This window comes from Myxine glutinosa, chromosome 8, assembly GCF_964187855.1.
Source record: "Myxine glutinosa chromosome 8, kmMyxGlut1.1, whole genome shotgun sequence".
Taxonomy (NCBI): domain Eukaryota; kingdom Metazoa; phylum Chordata; class Myxini; order Myxiniformes; family Myxinidae; genus Myxine; species Myxine glutinosa.
In genome coordinates, this window is record NC_136268.1 from 70759145 (window position 1) to 70779359 (window position 20215).

The 20215-nt window shown below is 45.8% G+C and overlaps 1 protein-coding gene across 6 annotated transcripts in view; it reads left to right on the forward strand.

Moving 5' to 3' along the window:
* The first annotated feature begins 2968 nt into the window (after window positions 1–2968).
* The window catches only part of ATG13 (autophagy related 13), a 79526-nt gene continuing 62279 nt past the window's right edge, over window positions 2969–20215 (forward strand). The window contains exons 1-3 of one of the 6 annotated variants that reach the window (XM_078783382.1): window positions 2969–3306; window positions 10092–10196; window positions 14309–14389. In XM_078783382.1, coding sequence (XP_078639508.1) covers window positions 3232–3306; window positions 10092–10196; window positions 14309–14389 — 261 coding nt within the window. In that variant the 5' untranslated portion in view covers window positions 2969–3231. Of the gene's footprint in view, window positions 3307–4087; window positions 4304–10091; window positions 10197–14308; window positions 14390–20215 lie in introns of those variants that run through there. The other 5 variants (XM_078783384.1, XM_078783383.1, XM_078783385.1 and 2 more) reach the window with 5 other exon arrangements.

Sequence of the window (20215 nt, forward strand, 5' to 3'; positions counted from 1 at the left end):
ACACAAGATTTATTTGAATGTCCCTTCTTTTCTATTGTTTGCCAATTTCTATAAGCTATGGAATGTCTCTTCTTTTCTCTACTTTTCCATATGGCACGTACCCTTGTATAAAGGGGCCTTTTCTATGCCCCTGGCATTTTACCCAAGAATGTCTCTTCTTCTACCCACCCACAGCGTCTACCGAAACATTGTAGGTATAGACTGGTCATTGTGGAGATGGATGTTGGCAGGTTTTCCTTTCTTGCCTCCGCTGTCTCTCGATAGCAAGTCTCCCACATTCAAAGTGGCCAAGGCCTTTGTGGCAAATGTTACGCCAAGCTGACCTGTTTGTGGCCTGATGTTCCCAGGTGACAACGGGGATGGCACAAAACTGAAGTGTAAACTTGAGGATGTCCTTTTCGCGCTTTCTCTGTCCACCACGTGACCGTTTGCCAAATTTAAGTTGTCCATAGAAAAGCGCTCTTGGGATTCTGTGGTCCTCCATGCGTGTGAGGTGTCCTGACCAGCGAAGTTCGGCTTGCATCAGGAAATACTCAATTCCTTGGATGTGACAATAGTCTAGGATTGAGGTGTAAAGTATTCTGTTTGGCCAGGTGATGCCAAGAGAGCCTGGTATTGGATGAGCGGTTAGGGTGCCAGCTTGGGATTATAGGATCCTGGGTTCGAATCCCAGTCGATTGCTGAATGAATGCCAGGGGGGTTGACTCAGCCTGTCATCCTCCTGAGGTCGGCAAATTGAGTACCAGTTCCCTGGTAATTCCGTGTGTCGCAAGAGGCGGCTAACAGGGTTGGCGGCAGGAAGGGCATCTGGCTTCCAAAAGGGGCCCTTAGATGGCTTCAATCATTCCAAAAAAAATGTATATTCGATGTATATTCCAAAAAAAAACATTGCTTCAAAAAGGGGACCACGGTGCCCAAAAAAGGCCAATCCCCGCTCTGTGGGGAAAAATGGCCTCTAAAGGCGGTTCTAGGTGATGACAAGAATCTTACGAAGGCATCACATATGGTGATATTGTCCAGATGAGAAAGAAAATATATATGTACTTAATAAATCTATAATAATCTAGTAATTGATTGATTAATCAAAAACAAAAAATACCGTTTTTAACAAAGTACTTTTAGGAGTCGCGGAAGGCGAGAGAACGAGGCCATTTGGTTGAGTTCAAAGCTTGTTTATTCGTACAGAACCCAACACACTCTAAACGCGAACGGAAGTGTCACAGCTTTTATAAAGCCAAAACCCTCTTCGGAGGGCGTGGCTCCCACAACCGCGCGTGCGTCACGTCCAACAAACCAAAAGCCCGTGCACGTGAATTAGACCAAACATATGGTATTGGTAACCGTCACATGTGGATAAGTTAACCGCGACATGTGAATAAGGTAACCGCTACATGCGCCCCCCCCCCCCCCCCCAGAAGGCACTCCACGGGCGTGTACGTAGTTCGCAGGCATGCTCGGCAGTGCCGAGAAGGCTCGAGCAGGGCCCGGCCTCGGTACGCGCGAAAAAACGCAGCCGTGGGGTTGAGCCGACTGAGGGGCTGGTCAAGTCCTCGGGGGAGGCTGCCGAGGTTCCTCGCGGGCCTCCCGAGGTTGCAGTTCGCGGGTGCAGTGCCGAGAAGGCTCCTCGGTGCACGCGAAAAGCGGTTGACCGAGGGGCTGGTCAAGGCCTCGGGGGAGGCTGCCGAGGTTCCTCGCGGGCCTCCCGAGGGTGCAGGGTCGGAGAAGTAGTTGCGCGAGTTGCAGCTGTAGTTGTAGAGTGAAGTTGTGCGAAGGTGACGAACAGCAGTGCGCGCGAAGGTAACGAAGCAGCCGTGCCGCCAACGTCAGTGCGCGCGCAAGAGATGAGCAGCAGCGCGCGCGAAGGTAACGAAGCAGCCATGCCGCCACGTCAGAGCGCGCGCAAGAGATGAGCAGCAGTGCCACCCACATCCCGTAACTGCGTTCCTTCGGAGGGTCCTGGAGCGGGCTCGCCCCTCCGGTCGTAGAGGAGGAGCCGAGCGCGTTGTGCGAACCACATGGCCGCTCGTCGTGTCCAAAACTCCGGCAGTGCGATCGAAACTGCCGTGTTCGTTTGCAGCCCCCGAATCCGTTCGGGGGCAGCCGAGGTCACTAGTTTAGGAGTTGCGGAAGGCGAGAGAACGAGGACATTTGGTTGAGTTCAAAGCTTGTTTATTCATACAGAACCCAGCACACTCCAAATGCGAACGGAAGTGTCACAGCTTTTATGAAGCCAAAACCCTCTTCGGAGGGCGTGGCTCCCACAACCGCGCGTGCGTCACGTCCAACAAACCAAAAGCCCGTGCACGTGAATTAGACCAAACATATGGTATTGGTAACCGTCACATGCGGATAAGTTAACCGCGACATGTGAATAAGGTAACTGCTACATACTCACTATTGTGCCCAAATTTCAGCTTCCTCGCTCAAAGGATGGCTGAGATATCGCCCAGACAAACAAGAGAGCTATGTTGGGTCAACGACCTTTAAAAACCACCTTTAACCTTGACCTTTAACCTAACATTGACAGCCTCACTCTTGTCCTTCGGAATCCTCTGGTAAAGTTTGACGAAGACAGGTGAAAGCGTTCGCAAGTTATCGCGCTCACAAACAAACAAACAAACAGGACAAACTGACAAATGTCGATGACACATATGACCGACAATTTTCAATTTCTGTAATAACAAAGGGAGTGAAAACTGAGTCCTCCTTTTCGGTGCGCGTCATCTCCAGGACCTCTTCTTTCGGACTAGACCAGCGTTGTCACGGCATCATGACGTCACACGTCGGTGCCCTCTTGGCCCTTAGGGAGTGACGTCAATCCGAGCATCACGGCACAACAGGATCACCTTTAAAAACCACGATCCGTCCGAATAACTATTTGATGATCCTGTTAAATAGCTTATTAAATGATGAATTCCTCATTAATTTGAAAGATGTCCTCTCTAATTCCGTCTTTCTTTCAAGTGACGTGTTCTAGTAGAGGAAGGAAGCGACGATATCCTAATCCAGTTGAGCAGTGTATATTTTACAACATCGCTGGGTGGATTTCATTACCTTTTTGCGAAACTCTTACACCTGATAAATGTAATTCCAAAACAATGAATACTCATAATCCTATTATCAGCATATTTATGTTGCGATTTGACGGTGCATCCTGTGAAGGCGATTAATGTAAATTCGGCAACGCGCGGTTCGGCAATGGCTGAGGTGGGCTGAACGGCTCTGGAACCAATGTGGTGCCGTCAACAATGCCAAGCGCCTTGCCTGGCAGTAGGAGCGTGGAAGCGGCTGGCCATTGCTTCTCAGGTACTTTGATGTGTGCCCGAAATTAACGAAACGAACGAATCTGTTCGCTACATTGTGAACGAACGGTCCATCCGGTGAGGAGATACATGTCGGTGTTATCTGTCGTAGTGCTTAGTGCGGCAGCCGTATGTCGTGCTTGTCTACGTTCATGTATAACGTCACTTATCTCTATACGCTAACTGGATTGGCTGGCAAGGCAGAATGTCGAGGTTTGAGTTCTTTTATAGACAGAGTTGCGACATGAGTGGTCCGGAAAAATCTGGGGTTGTCGCAACTCTGTCGAAAAAGGAACTCTTGTCGAGCTAAACGCACGCCATCTTGAGACCCCCAAAAATCCTGCTCCCGATCTTGTTATTCTTGTGGCTTTGCCTCCGCAACCAAAATCAGTGGTATGTCAATGAAATACGTACTTTACTACTTCCCCGTTCTTAGAATTCCAAAATAAAGAAATTACAGCCACAAACAATGGAACAAAATGTGGGGCTGTTTCCCGCTGGCTTGCTGCCATTTTATAGAAATAATAATTGTGACGTCGATAAAATACAGTGATAGCTTTCGCGAAACCTAAGCACGCCTTGAAGGTTTACGTCTGATGGCTTTTTAGGAGTCCAAATATGGCCGCCGCTCGGCTTCACATTCGCTCGATCCAATGTAGGGCGATCCCATTCAGTTGATCGACATCAGTGGTGCAAAGGCGGATGTCGTCGTTTCCTCTGCTTTTGCCAAGCTTGCAGTTTCAACGTGCTCCTATTGGTTGAATGCTGTTAGTGTTAAGTTTCGTGTGCTTCAAATGGTTGAGGGTGTAAACGGAGGCGTGCTCCCTATTGGTAGAGGCCGTTCCGTTTCGTATTCTCCTATTGGTTTGTAAATGTATGCTTTCGCGTGATCCTATTGGCTAGTAGCGCTAAAGAAGATTTGTTTCCGCCACGTAAACAAGATGGAGCTCGCATGGCAGATGGAATAGAGGGATTTAACGGCGTTCTCACCGGTGGTTCAGGTTTGTTTATTTATACACACACACACACACACACACACACACACACACACACACACACACACACACACACACACACACACACACACACACACACACACACACACACACACACACCTTACTGTATATACATTTCAGACAATCTATGTATTAATTAAAATGTACGCGTCAGCATGTTCGAAGTACATTGAACAAAATACGTTTGAGGAAATGGAAGATATTAAGGGATGGAGTGTAGGGGGGAGATTGTTATGAATGGGGTTTAAGAGGGTGTATGAGGCGAGGCCTGGGCGCTTAGTTGTTGTTACTGCAATAAGGAATGTAAATGCTGTTCAGCGTTGCAAATGTTCCTTTACTTTTCCTGAGATCATAAGTGAGGGATATCAACATGGATAGGTTTGTCTGTGCAACATTGATAGGTTTGTCTGTGCAACATAAAGATAGGTTTGTCTGTGCAACATAGGATAGGTTTGTCTGTGCAACATTAGGATAGGTTTGTCTGTGCAACATAGCATAGCTTTGTCTGTGCAACATAGCATAGCTTTGTCTGTGCAACATAGGATAGGTTTGTATGTGCAACATAGGATAGGTTTGTCTGTGCAACATAGGATAGGTTTGTCTGTGCAACATAGGATAGGTTTGTCTGTGCAACATAGGATAGGTTTGTCTGTGCAACATAGGATAGGTTTGTCTGTGCAACATAGGATAGGTTTGTCTGTGCAACATAGGATAGGTTTGTCTGTGCAACATAGGATAGGTTTGTCTGTGCAACATAGGATAGGTTTGTCTGTGCAACATGGATGGGTTTGTCTGTGCAACATGGATAGGTTTGTCTGTGCAACATGGATAGGTTTGTTTGTGCAACATGGTTGGGTTTGTCTGTGCAACATGGATAGGTTTGTCTGTGCAACATAAGATAGGTTTGTCTGTGCAACATAGGATAGGTTTGTCTGTGCAACATGGTTGGGTTTGTCTGTGCAACATGGATAGGTTTGTCTGTGCAACATAAGATAGGTTTGTCTGTGCAACATAGGATAGGTTTGTCTGTGCAACATAGGATAGGTTTGTCTGTGCAACATAGGATAGCTTTGTCTGTGCAACATAGGATAGGTTTGTCTGTGCAATATAGGATAGGTTTGTCTGTGCAACATAGGATAGGCCCTCCCCCCGGTCAGTATTTTGTGAATATAAGTTCTCTCCTTCATAGTATTTGCTTGTTTCTTTGATTTTCCTTTCTTCCCCCTACCTCTCACGTGAACATCTTACCCTTTGTCCAACGTTTTAAAGATAAAACAAACAAATAAACAAAAAAAAAAAAGCAAAAGAAAATTCTTTATTAATTCTTTCTCTCCTCCCGGACACGTGCTTGTTCGCTCTCCTCCTCGTCTCGACTTGTGTCCCGCCCCCTATATCTCGTTTTTCTTCCACCTCTGCTCCTTTTTCTCAAATCCACATCCTCACTTAGAGACTTTTCCCAGATTATTTTTCATGGTTTTGTTTAAATATGTTTAAACCGCAGCCGTGATGCTGATGCCGTCCTCCCCCCAACCCCCCCAACCCCCCAGAATTTCCATGTTTTAAACGTTTCCCAGTGTGTACCCTGGATTAGAATAGGTACACCTTATCCCTGCGTGTCGGAAGAGACGACTAAGAGGGTTGGCGTCAGGAAGGGCATCCGGCCATAAAAACATTGCCTCAAAAAAATGAGAACCATGACAATTACAACTACATATGGGCAGGGTACAGCCCGAAGTGGAGATCGGTTTCTGAGGTTTGGGACATGGAATGTAGGGACAATGACAGGGAGATCAGGAGAAGTGGTGGAAGTATTGGTCAGAAGAAGAGTGGACATATGTTGTGTGCAAGAGACGAGATGGAAGGGAAGTGGTGTGAGAATGGTGAAGGGTAGGCAGGGACAGAAATACAAGTTTATGTGGTAAGGGTGCCCGGAGGGCGTGAATGGTGTTGGTGTCCTGTTTTCTGAGGAGTTTGTAGACAGTGTGGTGAGTGTGACTTGAGTGAGTGATAGGTTGATGATGGTGAAGATGATGATTGGAAAGCTCTTGGTGAACGTCATCTCGGGATATGCTCCGCAGGTTGGTCGGAGCGATGAAGAGAAGGACAAGTTCTGGTGTGCGATAGAGAAGCTGATGGAAAACGTGAAAGATGAGGAAGTTGTTGTGGTAGGAGGAGACCTAAATGGACATGTGGGAAGGAGTATGGATGGTTTTGAGGGAGTTCATGGGGGTTACGGATATGGTATGAGAAATGAAGAAGGTGAAAGGATTTTGGAGTTTGCTGATGGAGCTGATTTGTTGATTTGTAATACTCAGTTCCAGAAAGAGGATAATAAGCTTGTTACATACACATCAGGTGGGTCGACGACAACCGTTGACTACCTGATGGTGCGTAGGCGAGATAGGGGGCACCTCCAGGACACAAAGGTGATCCCGGGGGAGGAGGCTGTTTCACAGCACCACTTGGTTGTCTGCGACATAAGGGTGAAAGGTGTGAGGAGAGCTCGGCGGGTGAAGTACCAACCGAGAATGAAGGTGTGGAGGTTGAAAGAGGTGACAGTAAGGGAGGCATTAAAAGAGAGGCTGAGTAGGGTAGAGGATGATGTGGTTGAGCTTGAAAGTGGTTGGATGTCAATGAAAGCTAGTCTGTTGGGAGCCATTGGTGAGGTATGTGGATGGACAAAAGGACCACCGAGGCACTCGGAAACATGGTGGTGGGATGATGAAGTTGGAAAGAGGATTGACGAGAAGAGGAACAAGTTCAAGGAGTGGCAGAAGGCGAAGGGTACGGGAGCAGAAACAGCAGAGCATGAAAGTTATAAGGCAGCCAAGAAGGCTGCAAAGAAAGAGGTAGCAAAGGCGCAGGAGGCATGTAGGAAAATGTTCGGAGAACGCTTGGATTTGGAAGAGGGTCAGAGAGCGGTATTCAGGATTGCAAAGCAGATAGCGAAAGAGAGGTGTGATGTGATGGGGGTGAGTTGCTTGAAGGATGAAGTGGGACAAATCGTTGTCGACCCAGATGGAATTAAAGGAAGATGGAAAAGATATATGGAAATGCTGTTGAATACAGAGAATGAATGGGATGGCAACAGAGAGAGTAACCCAGTTTTAGGACCGGCAGAGAAGATAACTGAGAAGGAAGTTGAGGAAGCGATAAAAGCAATGAAGAGAAGAAAAGCGGGAGGGCTGGCGGGAGTTGTGGGAGATATGTTGAAGGCAGCAGGGAGTTGGGGTGTGAAGAGAATGACAGAAATCTGTAATCTGGTGGTGAAAGAAGGCCGCATTCCAGTGGATTGGGAACTGAGTACCCTCGTCCCTCCATACAAGGGGAAAGGTGACCCTCTGGAGTGTGGCTCGTACCGAGCGATAAAGTTATTGGAGCATGGAATGAAGGTATTGGAAAGGGTGTTGGAGAGGAGCATAAGGAAGAAAGTGAAGATCGACGAAATGCAGTTTGGATTTATGCCAGGAAGAGGAAGGACAGATGGGCTTTTCATTGTGAGGCAGATGCAGGAGAAGTACATGGAGAAGAGGAAGAAGTTGTTTCTTGGGTTTGTTTATCTGGAGAAAGCATTCGATAGGGTTCCACGCAAAGTATTGACATGGGCATTGAGGAAGTTAGGAGTGGAGGAATGGTTGATCAGAGTAGTGATGGCAATGTACAAAAGAGCGCGCACAGCTGTAAGGACGAAGGACGGGAACAGTGGTGAGTTTGAGGTGAAGGTGGGAGTGCATCAGTGGTCGGTACTAAGTCCACTACTATTTGTAGCTGTGATGGAGGTGCTGGCTCAGAACGTAAAGGAGGGTTTACCATGGGAGTTGTATGCAGATGATCTGGTGTTGATTGCGGAAAGTATGGATGGACTGAAGGAAAAGATGAACAAGTGGAAGGAATGTATGGAGACAAAAGGTCTGAAGGTGAATATCGGAAAGACGAAGGTGATGGCAAGTGGTAAAGCATGTGGTGAGGTGAAAAGAACTGGGAAGTGGCCCTGTGCTGTGTGCAGGAAGGGTGTCGGAGTGAACTCCATTCAATGTACAATGTGCGCTGAGTGGGTTCATAAAAAATGTAGTGGTCTGAGAGGGTCATTAACCAGTGCCCCAGCTACATTCAAATGTAAGGTGTGCACAGAGGGAGCTGCAGATGGAGGAAATGTTGAATTGGATCTTGGAGACGGCGTGAAGCTGGAAGGTGTGAAAACATTTTGCTACCTCGGAGACATGCTGAATGGAGAAGGTGGATCAGACTCGGCAACGGTTGCTGCGGTGAGATGTGCATGGAAGAAGTTTCGGGAACTGAGTGACGTGCTGATGAGGAGGGGAGTGTCGTTGAAGCTGAAGGGAAAGGTGTATGCTGCATGTGTGAGAAGTGTTATGATTTATGGGAGCGAGACATGGGTAATGAATGTAGAGCAGCATCGAAGGTTGGAAAGGGTGGAAATGCGAATGGTTCGATGGATGTGCGGAGTATCATTGAGAGAGAGGAAGACAAATGGTGAATTGCGAAAGATGATGGGAATAGAGCCTGTGATGGATGCTGTGAAGAGGAACAGGTTGAGATGGTTTGGTCATGTGTTGAGGAAGGATGAAAGTGACTGGTTGAGAAGAGTGATAGAAATGAATGTCGAAGGAAGTCGAGGACGGGGAAGACCGAGATAGACTTGGCTGAAGATGGTGGAAGAAGAAATGCGGGCAAGGGGGTTAACAAGGAGAGATGTAGAAAATAGGGGAAGATGGAGAAGATTGTCATGGGGACCGCAAGGCTAACCCCCGCTCTAGCAGGGAAGATGGCCTTTAAAATGCATGTTGTTGTTGTGTTGTTGTCTATGCAACATAAGATAGGTTTGTCTGTACAACATCTTTCTTGTGCAACATTCTGCCGCTCTTTCACACCGTCTCTCAATTTTCTTCATCCTCTCTTTTGCTCAGTCATCCTCTGAGAGTTCTGGGCTTGTTGTGGGCTTGATGAAATGATCTGAGGTTGCTTCCTGGGAAGAGAAGGCAAGTTGTTTCAAAGCAACTGCCTCATCACAGGTTTCAGTGTACCATGGGCTGGGATAAGAGTATAACTGGAGAAGAGATAGAATGGATCTGTGAAAAAGAGAGTGCAGGTTTCTGTGGTAGAATTTCCAGGCTGAATTGAGCTGAGAATATGCAGGGCGAGAAGGAAGCTAAGAGGGGGAAGCTGAAGGGGAAGACGGATGCAGGTTTTTATAGAACTTGTGCAACCTGTGGTGGCTTGGGGAAGGCGTATGTTCGGAGAGGGCAGGAGGACGGAGGCCAGATGTGAGTCTGTATTTAAAATTGAGAGCCCACCAACTTTCTATCTGTTGGGAATCTGCCTCCTGCCTTGAGCTGCTCATGGTGGAGAAGGCCTCATTTATTTTGATCTTCAGATGAACAAGATTGTTTGTTAAAATCATTTATGAACTCTCAACTGTAACCATCACGTGTCGAGTCCTTGTAAGTATGGAGGGGTAAAGGTTGCTGTATGGCATAAAAGCTATCTAAATCGGTCCAGGTGAGAATGGTGCTGTTCTCATGGTGTTTGAGTACACAAAGGGAAGTGCTGATTTCGGGCAGGGTTTTCGAATTTATACACGAGAGTTAATGATTTGAAGAATGAAAACAAAGCCTGAATATAAGTGTTTCTGCCATACACATTTAATGAATGTTTATTAACTTGGAAATGCGCATGCGCCAGCTGTGCCCATCTGCGCACTCAAATACTCAAATATTTGAGTTTATTAACTTGGAAATGTCATGCTGTGCAGGTAGATTGTCTCCAAACTACACACATGACCATGGATGGGACACGAGAAATCAGCCTGCAAGACAAGAAAGATTTGGAGAAATTCCTCAAGTTCTTTGCATTCAAGGTGTGCTTTGTGATTACTTCCATGGTTACTGAACCATTCTCTCTCCACCGAATATACCACACTTTGAATCATTATTGAACAGTTCTCTCTCCACGTCTGCCGTTCTCTCATTTATTAACTTTGGCAAACAATCAAAAAGATTCACACATCCAGCACTACTCTAACCCCAACCCATGAAGCACTCGCACATCCTCCATTCCGACCATTCAACTACAAGCCACTCTCCTCATGAAACGCTACTCATGCATAAGCTGCAGACCCACTGGCAGAGACAACTGATGCGTAGCTGAACAAATATGCAAAATAACACTCAGCATTAAAAACTTAAAACCCCTCCGTTCACTCCAAAACAAATATCAGATGCTTAAAACTTTAAAAATTCATGCGCAACAGGTCTAGACAACATATCGAACAAACACCTAAAACATCTTGGTACACACGGCCTTTAAGTGCTAACAATCATTTTTAACTGCTCGTGGCTTCACAACATTATCCCGAGTAAATGGAAACGGGCCCTAATCATTCCCATTCTAAGAACCACCTTTAGAGGCCATTTTTTCCCGGCAGAGCAGGGGTTGGCCTTTTTCGGGCACCGTGGTCCCCTTTTTGAAGCAATGTTTTATGGCCGGATGCCCTTCCTGCCGCCAACCCTGTTAGTCTCCTCTTGCGACACACAGGGAATTACCAGTGAACTGGTCCTCAATTTGCCGACCTCAGAGGGATGACAGGCTGAGTCAGCCCCCCTGGTGTTAATTCAGCGATGACCAGGATTCGAACCCAGGATCCTAGGATCCCAAGCCGGCACCCTAACCGCTAAGCCAACACCAGGATCTAAGATCGATCAGAAATTCCAACGACCTTTCCTCTTACATACTGTTTATCCGAACCACTATCAACGATGCCAGCCCAAGCTGGGCTCTCACCATATCCAAACTAAACACACTAAAACTTCAACAAATCCAAAACAAAGCACTCGATCATCACAGGCTGCACCCAACTAACTGATATAGATCACCTTCATGCAGAAACAAAAATACTTCCCTTCTAACACCACTTTAACATCAGAGACACCCTCTTCATTTTGATGCCACCCAGACACAAGAACACACAGGTCGCCACTCATTCAATTACCGAAGTCATCCCAGAAATGAAGAGACCTGCAACTTGCTATAACGTCTCCAACGTGCCATCTCAACTCCCAGATGCATCATCTTGGAAGAACATTCACAATCACCACCTCATATAATTGCTCTGTATGGCCAAAGAGTTTGAGTCCCTCACTCATATCAACCCTCATATCCCTCTGGCCATCATCGTGGGTTCAGACCCCTCCACTCCATAACTACATATCTTACCACTTACATGCAGCTCATTACCACCGACACTGAAGGTGGGGGGGGGGGGGGGGGGGGTGGGGGTGTATGTTTTCATTACTGTCTGTTTAGTTGTTTTTGTGAACAGGATAGATGGAAAAAAAATTGTGGACGGATTCAGCCGATATTTGGTGGAGGTGTTGTGTTGTGTTGTGTTGTGTGACAAGGACGAAACGATTAGATTTTGGTCAAGATTCGAATCTGGATCTAGATACTTGAATTTTTTGTTTGGTCATCTCGTGTTTCTTTGAAATTTCTTGAGTGTCAGCTATGCATAAATTGGGGGAGAAAAAAAAATAATGACGTCATCGGTCACGTAGTTTGGCCACCGTATAGTCTTTTTTAGCCGCGTCGCAGACGCTGCTCATAGAGTGCACTCTGCTGTTGTTGTTGTTACCACCGTTTCTTCTTCTTCTTCTTCTTCTTCTTGTTCTTGCAGAGAAGACAAAACCTCAAAGCTCCACCCATTCTGGGAACCATAGCTCCACCCATTCTGGGAGAGCCTTCATATAAACAAATATCCACCATTTTATTAACTCGCATAGCTTTGAGGCCTGTTTTGTAGGCCCGTGGTGTCTTCCTCTCACACAGTTTTCTTTCAAATCAAATTCGATATATCATTTCATTTTTCAGTCGCCAACATAGTTTTAGACTCGTTTGAAAAAAAAAACGGGAAGAAAATCCGATGAAAGTTGCCCTTTATAGAACGAAATGAATTCTCAAAGGCCTGTAACTTCAAGTCCATTGACATTTTTTTTTTTTTAAATCGCGGCATGCTCAGTCATACACCGCCCGAAATAAGAGATGGGAAAATGCCGATATATATATATTTTGTTTAAATCGCGGCATGCTCAGTCATACACCGCCCGAAATAACAGACGGGAAAATGCCGAGATATATTAAAAATTCGTCGCCACACACGGGAAATTGCCGAGATATATTTTCACTTTGCACAAAAATAACATCAAGTAATCGAATCAATAGGAATGTCCTGTGCCTATAACATCGACGTTTTCGGCACAGCTGCATCTAGGCATTGTGTAACATCGACGCGGCTTTTGTTTTAATTAAAACTTTTTGTACTTGTTTTAACACAAAAGCCTTAAGAAAACAACCAAAAACCATTTTTCTTCGAAACGGCTGAACAGATCGAGACAAAACATTACATGCATGATTGCATACCGATTATGAACAAAAAGTTCCATGACGTCATAGGTCACATGGTTTGGTGGCTATGATTTTTTGAAGAATAAACCTGTAAAAAGCCACTCCTCCAGAACGGCTGAACAGATCGAATTGAAATGTCACACATATGTTCCATATGCCTTGGGGATACCATGGTGTCCTTGAATCATTCATATGTCACATGGTTTGGTGGCCATATTGTATTGAACGAAAATCTTAAAGTTATATTTCTTGAACCGCTTCATTGATCAATGTGAAACGTCAAAGTAATGTCGTAGTCATAAAGCGGAACAGATGTTTAAAATTTCAACATGATTGGTGTTATGGTCTGGCAGCCAGAAGTTGGTATTGTTTGAAGAAGAAGACACTACTATTTATCTTCAGCCATGTGAGTTTTCAATATATCTATTAACTAGCAGGATTATCCAGATCCAGATATCCAGATTATCCAGATCATGAAGTCCAGATTATCCCTGTTTGTCGTTAAAGGCAGCAAAAAGGGTTGGCATCAGGAAGGGCATCCGGCCGTAAAACATTGCTTCAAAAAGGGGACCGAAAAACAACAACAACCACGGTTCCCGAAAAAGGCCAACCCCCGCTTTGTGGGGAAAAATGGCCTCTAAAGATGGTTTTTATTAACTAGCAGGAGTACCCGGCGTTGCTGGGGCAGGGGGGGGGGGGAGCAGGAGAGGGAGGAGGGCGGGGGGAGTGGAAAGGGGAGGTGAGGTGAGGGGAGAGGGAGGGGAAAAATATACTACATACATCCTTTGGGGGGGGGGGGGGTGGCTTTGACAGGTCCCTCTGTTTGGGGGGGAGGGGGGGTGGGAAGGGAAGAGAATTAGGAGAAATTTAATGTATTATCTATTAATTATGTACTATCGGAATGTACCTTTCGACCCTTTGTACTGCTGAGAACCATTGGACCTTTGAATAACCTGTAAGACCCCCCCCCCCCCCCCCATAATATCCTTAAGACCACCAAGACACCAAAATACCTGAAGACTCTTAAATACCATGAATAGGCAGTGGACCCCAATAACCCATAAAGACCCAAAAGACCCTGAACACCCAAAAGACCCTGAGGACTCAAAACAACTCAGTGACCCAAAAGACCCAAAAGAGCCATAGGACCCTGATGACCCAAAATACTCAGAGGATGCAAAAGATCAAGGGGAATAATAAGACCCAGAGGACAGCCTCAGTTAAAATATATATATTTGAAATACAATACTGAATTCAGTTTTATAGAGAGGATGTCATGTGTCACACGTGTCTGATGAAAGTGGGGTTGTACAAAATAAGGAAAGACTGTACAAAAATACCCTACAAAATACACCACACAAACATGTCCTGGTGAGGGTCTGCAATCTCTGATTGCTCTTTCTTGTTAGTCATTGCATCAGTGGTTTCAGATAATTTGGAAAACTAGTTTGTATATCTGTTTCTATTTTTCATGTGGATTATTAAATAATTTTCCTATCTATTTTTTTTTTAAACCTGCATATCAGCTCCTCCAAATCGTGTAATTATTACATTTGGTTGTTTTATGTTTAGACTGTCCAGGTTATAGTACAGGGACGCCTTGGTGAGAAAATCAGTACCTGTTCAACAGCAGCCTCTTCTGGATCTGATTGGGTGAGTATCGCTGTTTTGAGCACACTGAATGAAGCACATCATGTGCACCATTCTGGTAGACACCTAGTGTGCGCATTACCTGGTGCTTTTGGCAGATTCTAAATGAGTACCTCTGTGATTCCTTCTAACACATTCTAAATGAGTGTGTTACATGGTGCCTTCGAGCACATTCTAAGTGAGCGCATCACATGGTGACTTATGGCACCTGAGTGAGCGGATCATGGGGTGCTTTCTAACACAAAATTTAAGTGAGCGCATTACACATCTTCTGGCACATTTTCGGTGAGCACATCCTGTGGTGCGTTCTGGCATATTATACAGTCGTGGTAAAAAAATATTGGCACCCTTGCACTTTTTTCAAATAATGCACCATTTCTTCCAGAAAATTGTTGAAATTACAAAATATTTTGGTGTCCACATTTGTATTTCTTTGGTTTGCAGTAGAACAAAACAAAAAAGCTGAAAAATTACTAAACCTTGGCTTATTCCACACAGAATTCCTAAAATGACCTGGACAATATTATTGGCACCTTTTGGAAGTTGTTAGAAATACTTGGATTTCAAGCAGGTGATTCGCCTTTACTTTGGAATTGAACTCACCTGTGGTGAGTTGCAGGTGCCTGCAATATAAAAAATCACTCATTCAACCAGTTTGAATAAAGAGGAAAGGAGTCATTCTGCTGTTTTGCATCAGTGTGTACTGCACCATGCGAGACCATGGAGAAAAGAAAGTAAATGAGAGAATTGTCTGAGGCCAGACACAAGATTGTCGCGAAGCATGAACAATCTCAAGGCGACCTGTCCATCTCCAGAGACCTTGATGTCCCTGTGTCCACCGTATGCAATGTTATCAGGAAGTTTAAGGCCCATGGCACTGTAGCCAACCTCCCTGGATGTGGCCGCAAGAGAAAACCTGATTGAAGATTGCAGTGAAGGATTGTTTGAATGGTGTAGAAAGCACCTCGATGAACTGACAAATAGATTCAAGCTTATCTTCAGACACACGGTACGACAGTTTCAACTCGCACCATCCGTCACCAACTCAATTAAAGGGGGTTCGTTGGTAGGAGACCCGGGAGGACCCCACTGCTGAGATAGAGACATAAGAAAGCCTGACTGTAGTTTTCCAAAACACCTGAACAAGCCAAACTCCTTCTGGGAGAATGTCCTGTAGATAGATGAGACCAAATTAGAGCTTTTTATGTAAAGCACATCATCTCTATGTTTACAAAAAAATCAAAATGAAGCTTTCAAAGAAAAGAACACCTTCCCTTCAGTCAAACGTGGAGGAGGTTCAGTGATGTTTTGGGGTTGCTGTGCTGCCTCTGACCCTGTGTGCCTTGAATGTGTGCATGGCATCATTAAATCAGGAGATTACCAAGGCATTTTGGAGCATAATGTTCAACCCACTGTCAGAAAACTGGGTCTCCGTCGAAGGTCCTGGGTCTTTTCGTCACACAATGACCCCAAACACACTTCAAAAATCACCCAGGAATGGTTGAAGACAAAATGCTGGACGATTCTGAAGTGGCCAGCAATGAGTCCAGATCTAAATCCCATTGAACACCTGTGGGGAGATCTAAAAACAGCAGTTGGGAGAGGGAACCCTTCAAATCTGGGAGAACTAGAGCAGTTTGCACAAGAAAAGTGGGCCAAACTACCAGTAGAGGGGTGTAGGAAGCTCATTCATGGCTATAGGAAGTGCTTGACTGCAGTTATTTGGTTCAAAGATGTGCTACCAAATATTAAGTCGAGGGTGTCAATAATTTTGTCAATGCCATTTCTTTTTATTTTCCAATTTAAAATGGAATTTCCATTTCTTTTTTTCCCCAGATAGATTGTCAAATTTCAACTCGTTATTTTATCGTCCATGCGTTATTGTTTTGATTATAGTTACTTTTGGTTTGAATTTCCTGTAACTTGTAATTATTTAATCGTGTTCTGCTCCTCGTGTGCGGCCTTGTAGTTGTACCCCCGTCGGTGTTTGTTATCTTAATCGTGTTTTGCTTGGCTCTTAGTTTTTTTCCCTTCTACCCCGAACATAATACTCTGTCTAACGTTCTAAATCCCCACCTCCCCCCCCCCCCCCCCACCCCCAAAAACCAAACAAACAAAAAATGAACATATGTCACCCACAGGGTGAACCGTATCTTGCCAAAATGTGAAAATTCCGTTTTTTCGTCATGACGTCATCAAATGACGTCATAGCGTCAAACTGTTTACAGATCTGGGAAGCACTCATCAAGGGCATTCATATGAGGTATTACTCGATATGGTACCTACGATTTCAAAATTTGACCTTGGGGTCAATAATTTTCGACCTCCAGCGCTAACCATGAAGGTCAAGGCCGATCGCCACCAAAAACTAATCAGCTGAGCGCCGGACCATATACTAGATTCCCATGAAGTTTGGAGACGATCCGATCAAAGTTACTCAAAAAATTAGTGTTTCGTCGACCTCCATGATTGACCACAAAGTGACCTTGACCTTTGACCTTGACCTTCAAAATTTTGTGTGCTGAAGGGTATCTCTATAGGACTCTGATATGCGAAGTTACAGGAGTTTCCAATAATAACTGTGGTCTACAGAGTGATCTAAACGTGAAAAAAAAATGATTAACCACAAACAAAAAAACAAACAAACATACAAGCTGACTAATACATCTTGCAAAAACTTCGTTTTGGCAAGATAAAAACCCAAAAACATTTATTTTCCTTTCTCCACGTGTACTGTTGACTCATCCTGTATTTTCTGTCCAGGTGTGCTGTTCGCCCCGCCCCCATTAACTCCTTGCCATCCACCGTTTGCCCTTCACGTGACTCGTGGTGGTCCCTCTCGGCTCTCCCCCCGTTGGTATTTTTGTGCACATAAGATTGTTCACGGTTCTGTTTAAATATTATTTAAATATGTATAACCTTTCCCCTTCAGTGTTTTACTCAGTGGTATTTTACAACACGCTGTTTTTCTTCCTATTTAAAAGGCTTTTCTCAATTTCCTCTCCAACTCATTCCACCTCAAAAAAAAGAAATTCAATATCTTATACGTCTCCCTCACTACATGGTCTAAATTCACATTCATTCCATCCCTCCTCCATCATTCTGAACCGGATTGCTAACTTGAAAATCACAACAAACCCAATTTGTTTTCAATGTTCGTCTTTCATTAATCATCCACTTTCTAAACTCCCCTCTTGCCCCTTCCATCCAAATCCCTCCCCTTGCACCTACACTCCTAAACTCCCCCCTTGCCCCGCCACTCTTAAACTCCCCCCCTACCCCTCCACTCCTGAACTCCCCCCCTGCCCTTCCACTCCTGAACTCCCCCCTTGCCCTTCCCCTCCTAAACTCCCCCCTCACTCCTCCCATTCAAATCTCCCCCCATACCATTCCTCTCCAATTCTCCCTCCTCCCCCCTCCTCCTCAAAGCTGCCTCCTCCCCACTTCGTCTCCCTTCTATCTCATACCTCCACCCCCCCAACCTTCTTCTTTCCTCTGCCCCCCCTCAAACAACCCCTCTCTGTGCCTCATCCCTTCACCTTCAAACCTTTCATCCTCCTCATCCTTCCCTTTCTTGGAACTCTTCTGCAATCGCTGACACACTAACAACTGCTCTCCCTACCTCCCCCTCTCATCCTTCATCTTACCCTACTCCTCCCCTCCCCTGTCCTGTACCCGATGCTCCCCCTCTCTCTTCATTAACGGTATGGACCTCAAACATCCGGGGCCTTCGCTCAAACCTGACTGATCTCTCCATACAGGTTGCTTCTGACAATCCAGACTTGATCTGCTTAACAGAGACTTTCCTCCTTCAAGATGTCTCTGATTCCTTAATATCTCTTCCTGGTTACTCCCTCCTCCGGTATGATAGACCTGAGCCTCGGCCTGGTGGTGGGGTGGCTATCTTTATCAAAAACTCTCTTCCTCACTCTCCTTGCACTGCCCTCTCTCCTCCTCACCCCCAGGAGTACCTCTGGCTACGGCTTCCTCTCCGCTCCCACCTTTTGTTCATATGTGTTCTGTACCGTCCCCCAAACAGTGATGACTCCATCTACATTTCACTGTCTGACAACATGGACCAACTTCTATCCACTCATCCCAACTCTCTCTTCCTCATATGTGGTGACTTCAATTGTCATCATGCCACCTGGTTGGGTGTGGGTTCCTCTCTCACATGGCACCTCAGCAAAGGACTTCTGTGACTCACTGGGATTGACACAATCTGTCAATTTCCCGACCCGGATCTCAGCCAATGGAGTATCTTCTCTTCTAGACTTGGTTATGACTAACTTCCCTGCTAATGTCTGCTGCTCTTCTTCTGCTCCAATCGGTTCTTCTGATCATGTGCTTGTCAAAGTGGACATCTCTCTGGCCATTCTCAGAGAGCCTCCTCAGCGTCGACGAGTCTGGCATTTCACTCAGGCCGACTGGGACGGTCTTCAAGCAGCCATCAATCATCTGGATTGGTCTCCCATCTCCACTGCCTCTGACATCAATTCTTCCTGGGAATTCTTCCAAAGCAAACTGATCTCTCTCATGCACAGATTTATCCCATCTCGCCTTCAGTTGTCTTACCCTTCCTCCCGTCCATGGTACACTGAATCTTGTGGTGAGGCAGTTGCCCTGAAACAACTTGCCTTTGCCTCTTGGAAGGCTAATCCAACTGAAGGAAATCTCAGTTCCTTCCACCAAGCTCGGAACAAGTGTGTGTCTACCCTCAGGGTTGCCAGGAAGCACTATCTCTCCTCACTCAAGAATGAACTCTCAAACCTGTCTCCTTCCTCCAAATCCTGGTGGCGTCTGGTCAAATCCGTTTCTGGTGTTTGTTCCCCCTCCATCCCCTCCCTTACCTCAAATGGCCACACAGTTGACATCGCACGTGACAAAGCCGAATGCCTCAACTCTGTGTTTGCCTCAAAATCCTTAGTCCCAAACCCATCTCTCTCTGTTCCCACCTTTCCCAGTCGAACCAAACTGCTCCTGGACTCTGTGACCTTCTCTCCTGACAAGGTGGAGGAGTTTTTGTCAAACCTCGACTCTGATTCTGCAACTGGACCAGATGGCATCAGCCCACGGGTCCTAAAATCCTGCTCTGCCGCTCTATCTCACCCTCTCTCTGTTCTTTTCACCCTATCCTTTGCTCAAGGTCATCTGCCAGCATCCTGGAAATCAGCAAACATTACCGCTTTACACAAAAAAGGTGCAAAAACAGATCCTTGCAACTACAGACCAATCAGCCTGCTCCCAATTATCAGCAAAGTCATGGAATCCATCATTGTTTGGATATGAAATCTTTCCTCTTCTCCAATGGCTTGATCTCTGATCATCAATTTGGTTTCAGACCAGGTCACTCTACTCTGGACATGCTGCTTCTGCTGTCTCAACAATGGATGGAGGTCCTCAATGCCAAACAGGAAATCAGAGCTGTCTCCCTTGACATATCACGTGCCTTCGATACGGTCTGGCACCCAGCTCTGCTCACCAAACTCTCCTCCTATGGTATCCATGGAAATCTCCATGCATGGCTTGCGGACTTCCTCTCTGGTCGTAGTCAACGTGTGGCCCTGCATGGATTTCTCTCATCTCCCCTTCCCGTTCAGGCTGGAGTTCCCCAAGGCAGTGTGCTGGGCCCTGTGCTTTTTCTGGTCTTTATCAATGATCTCTCCGACTCTCTGGAAAATCCTTTGTATCTCTTTGCTGATGACTCCACTCTCTGCCGCTCCATTCCTCTTCCCTCAGATCGGCAGTCTGCAGCCTCCTCACTCTCTGAAGACCTGGACAAAATCACAGACTGGTCAAACATGTGGAACATGTCTTTCAATCCTGACA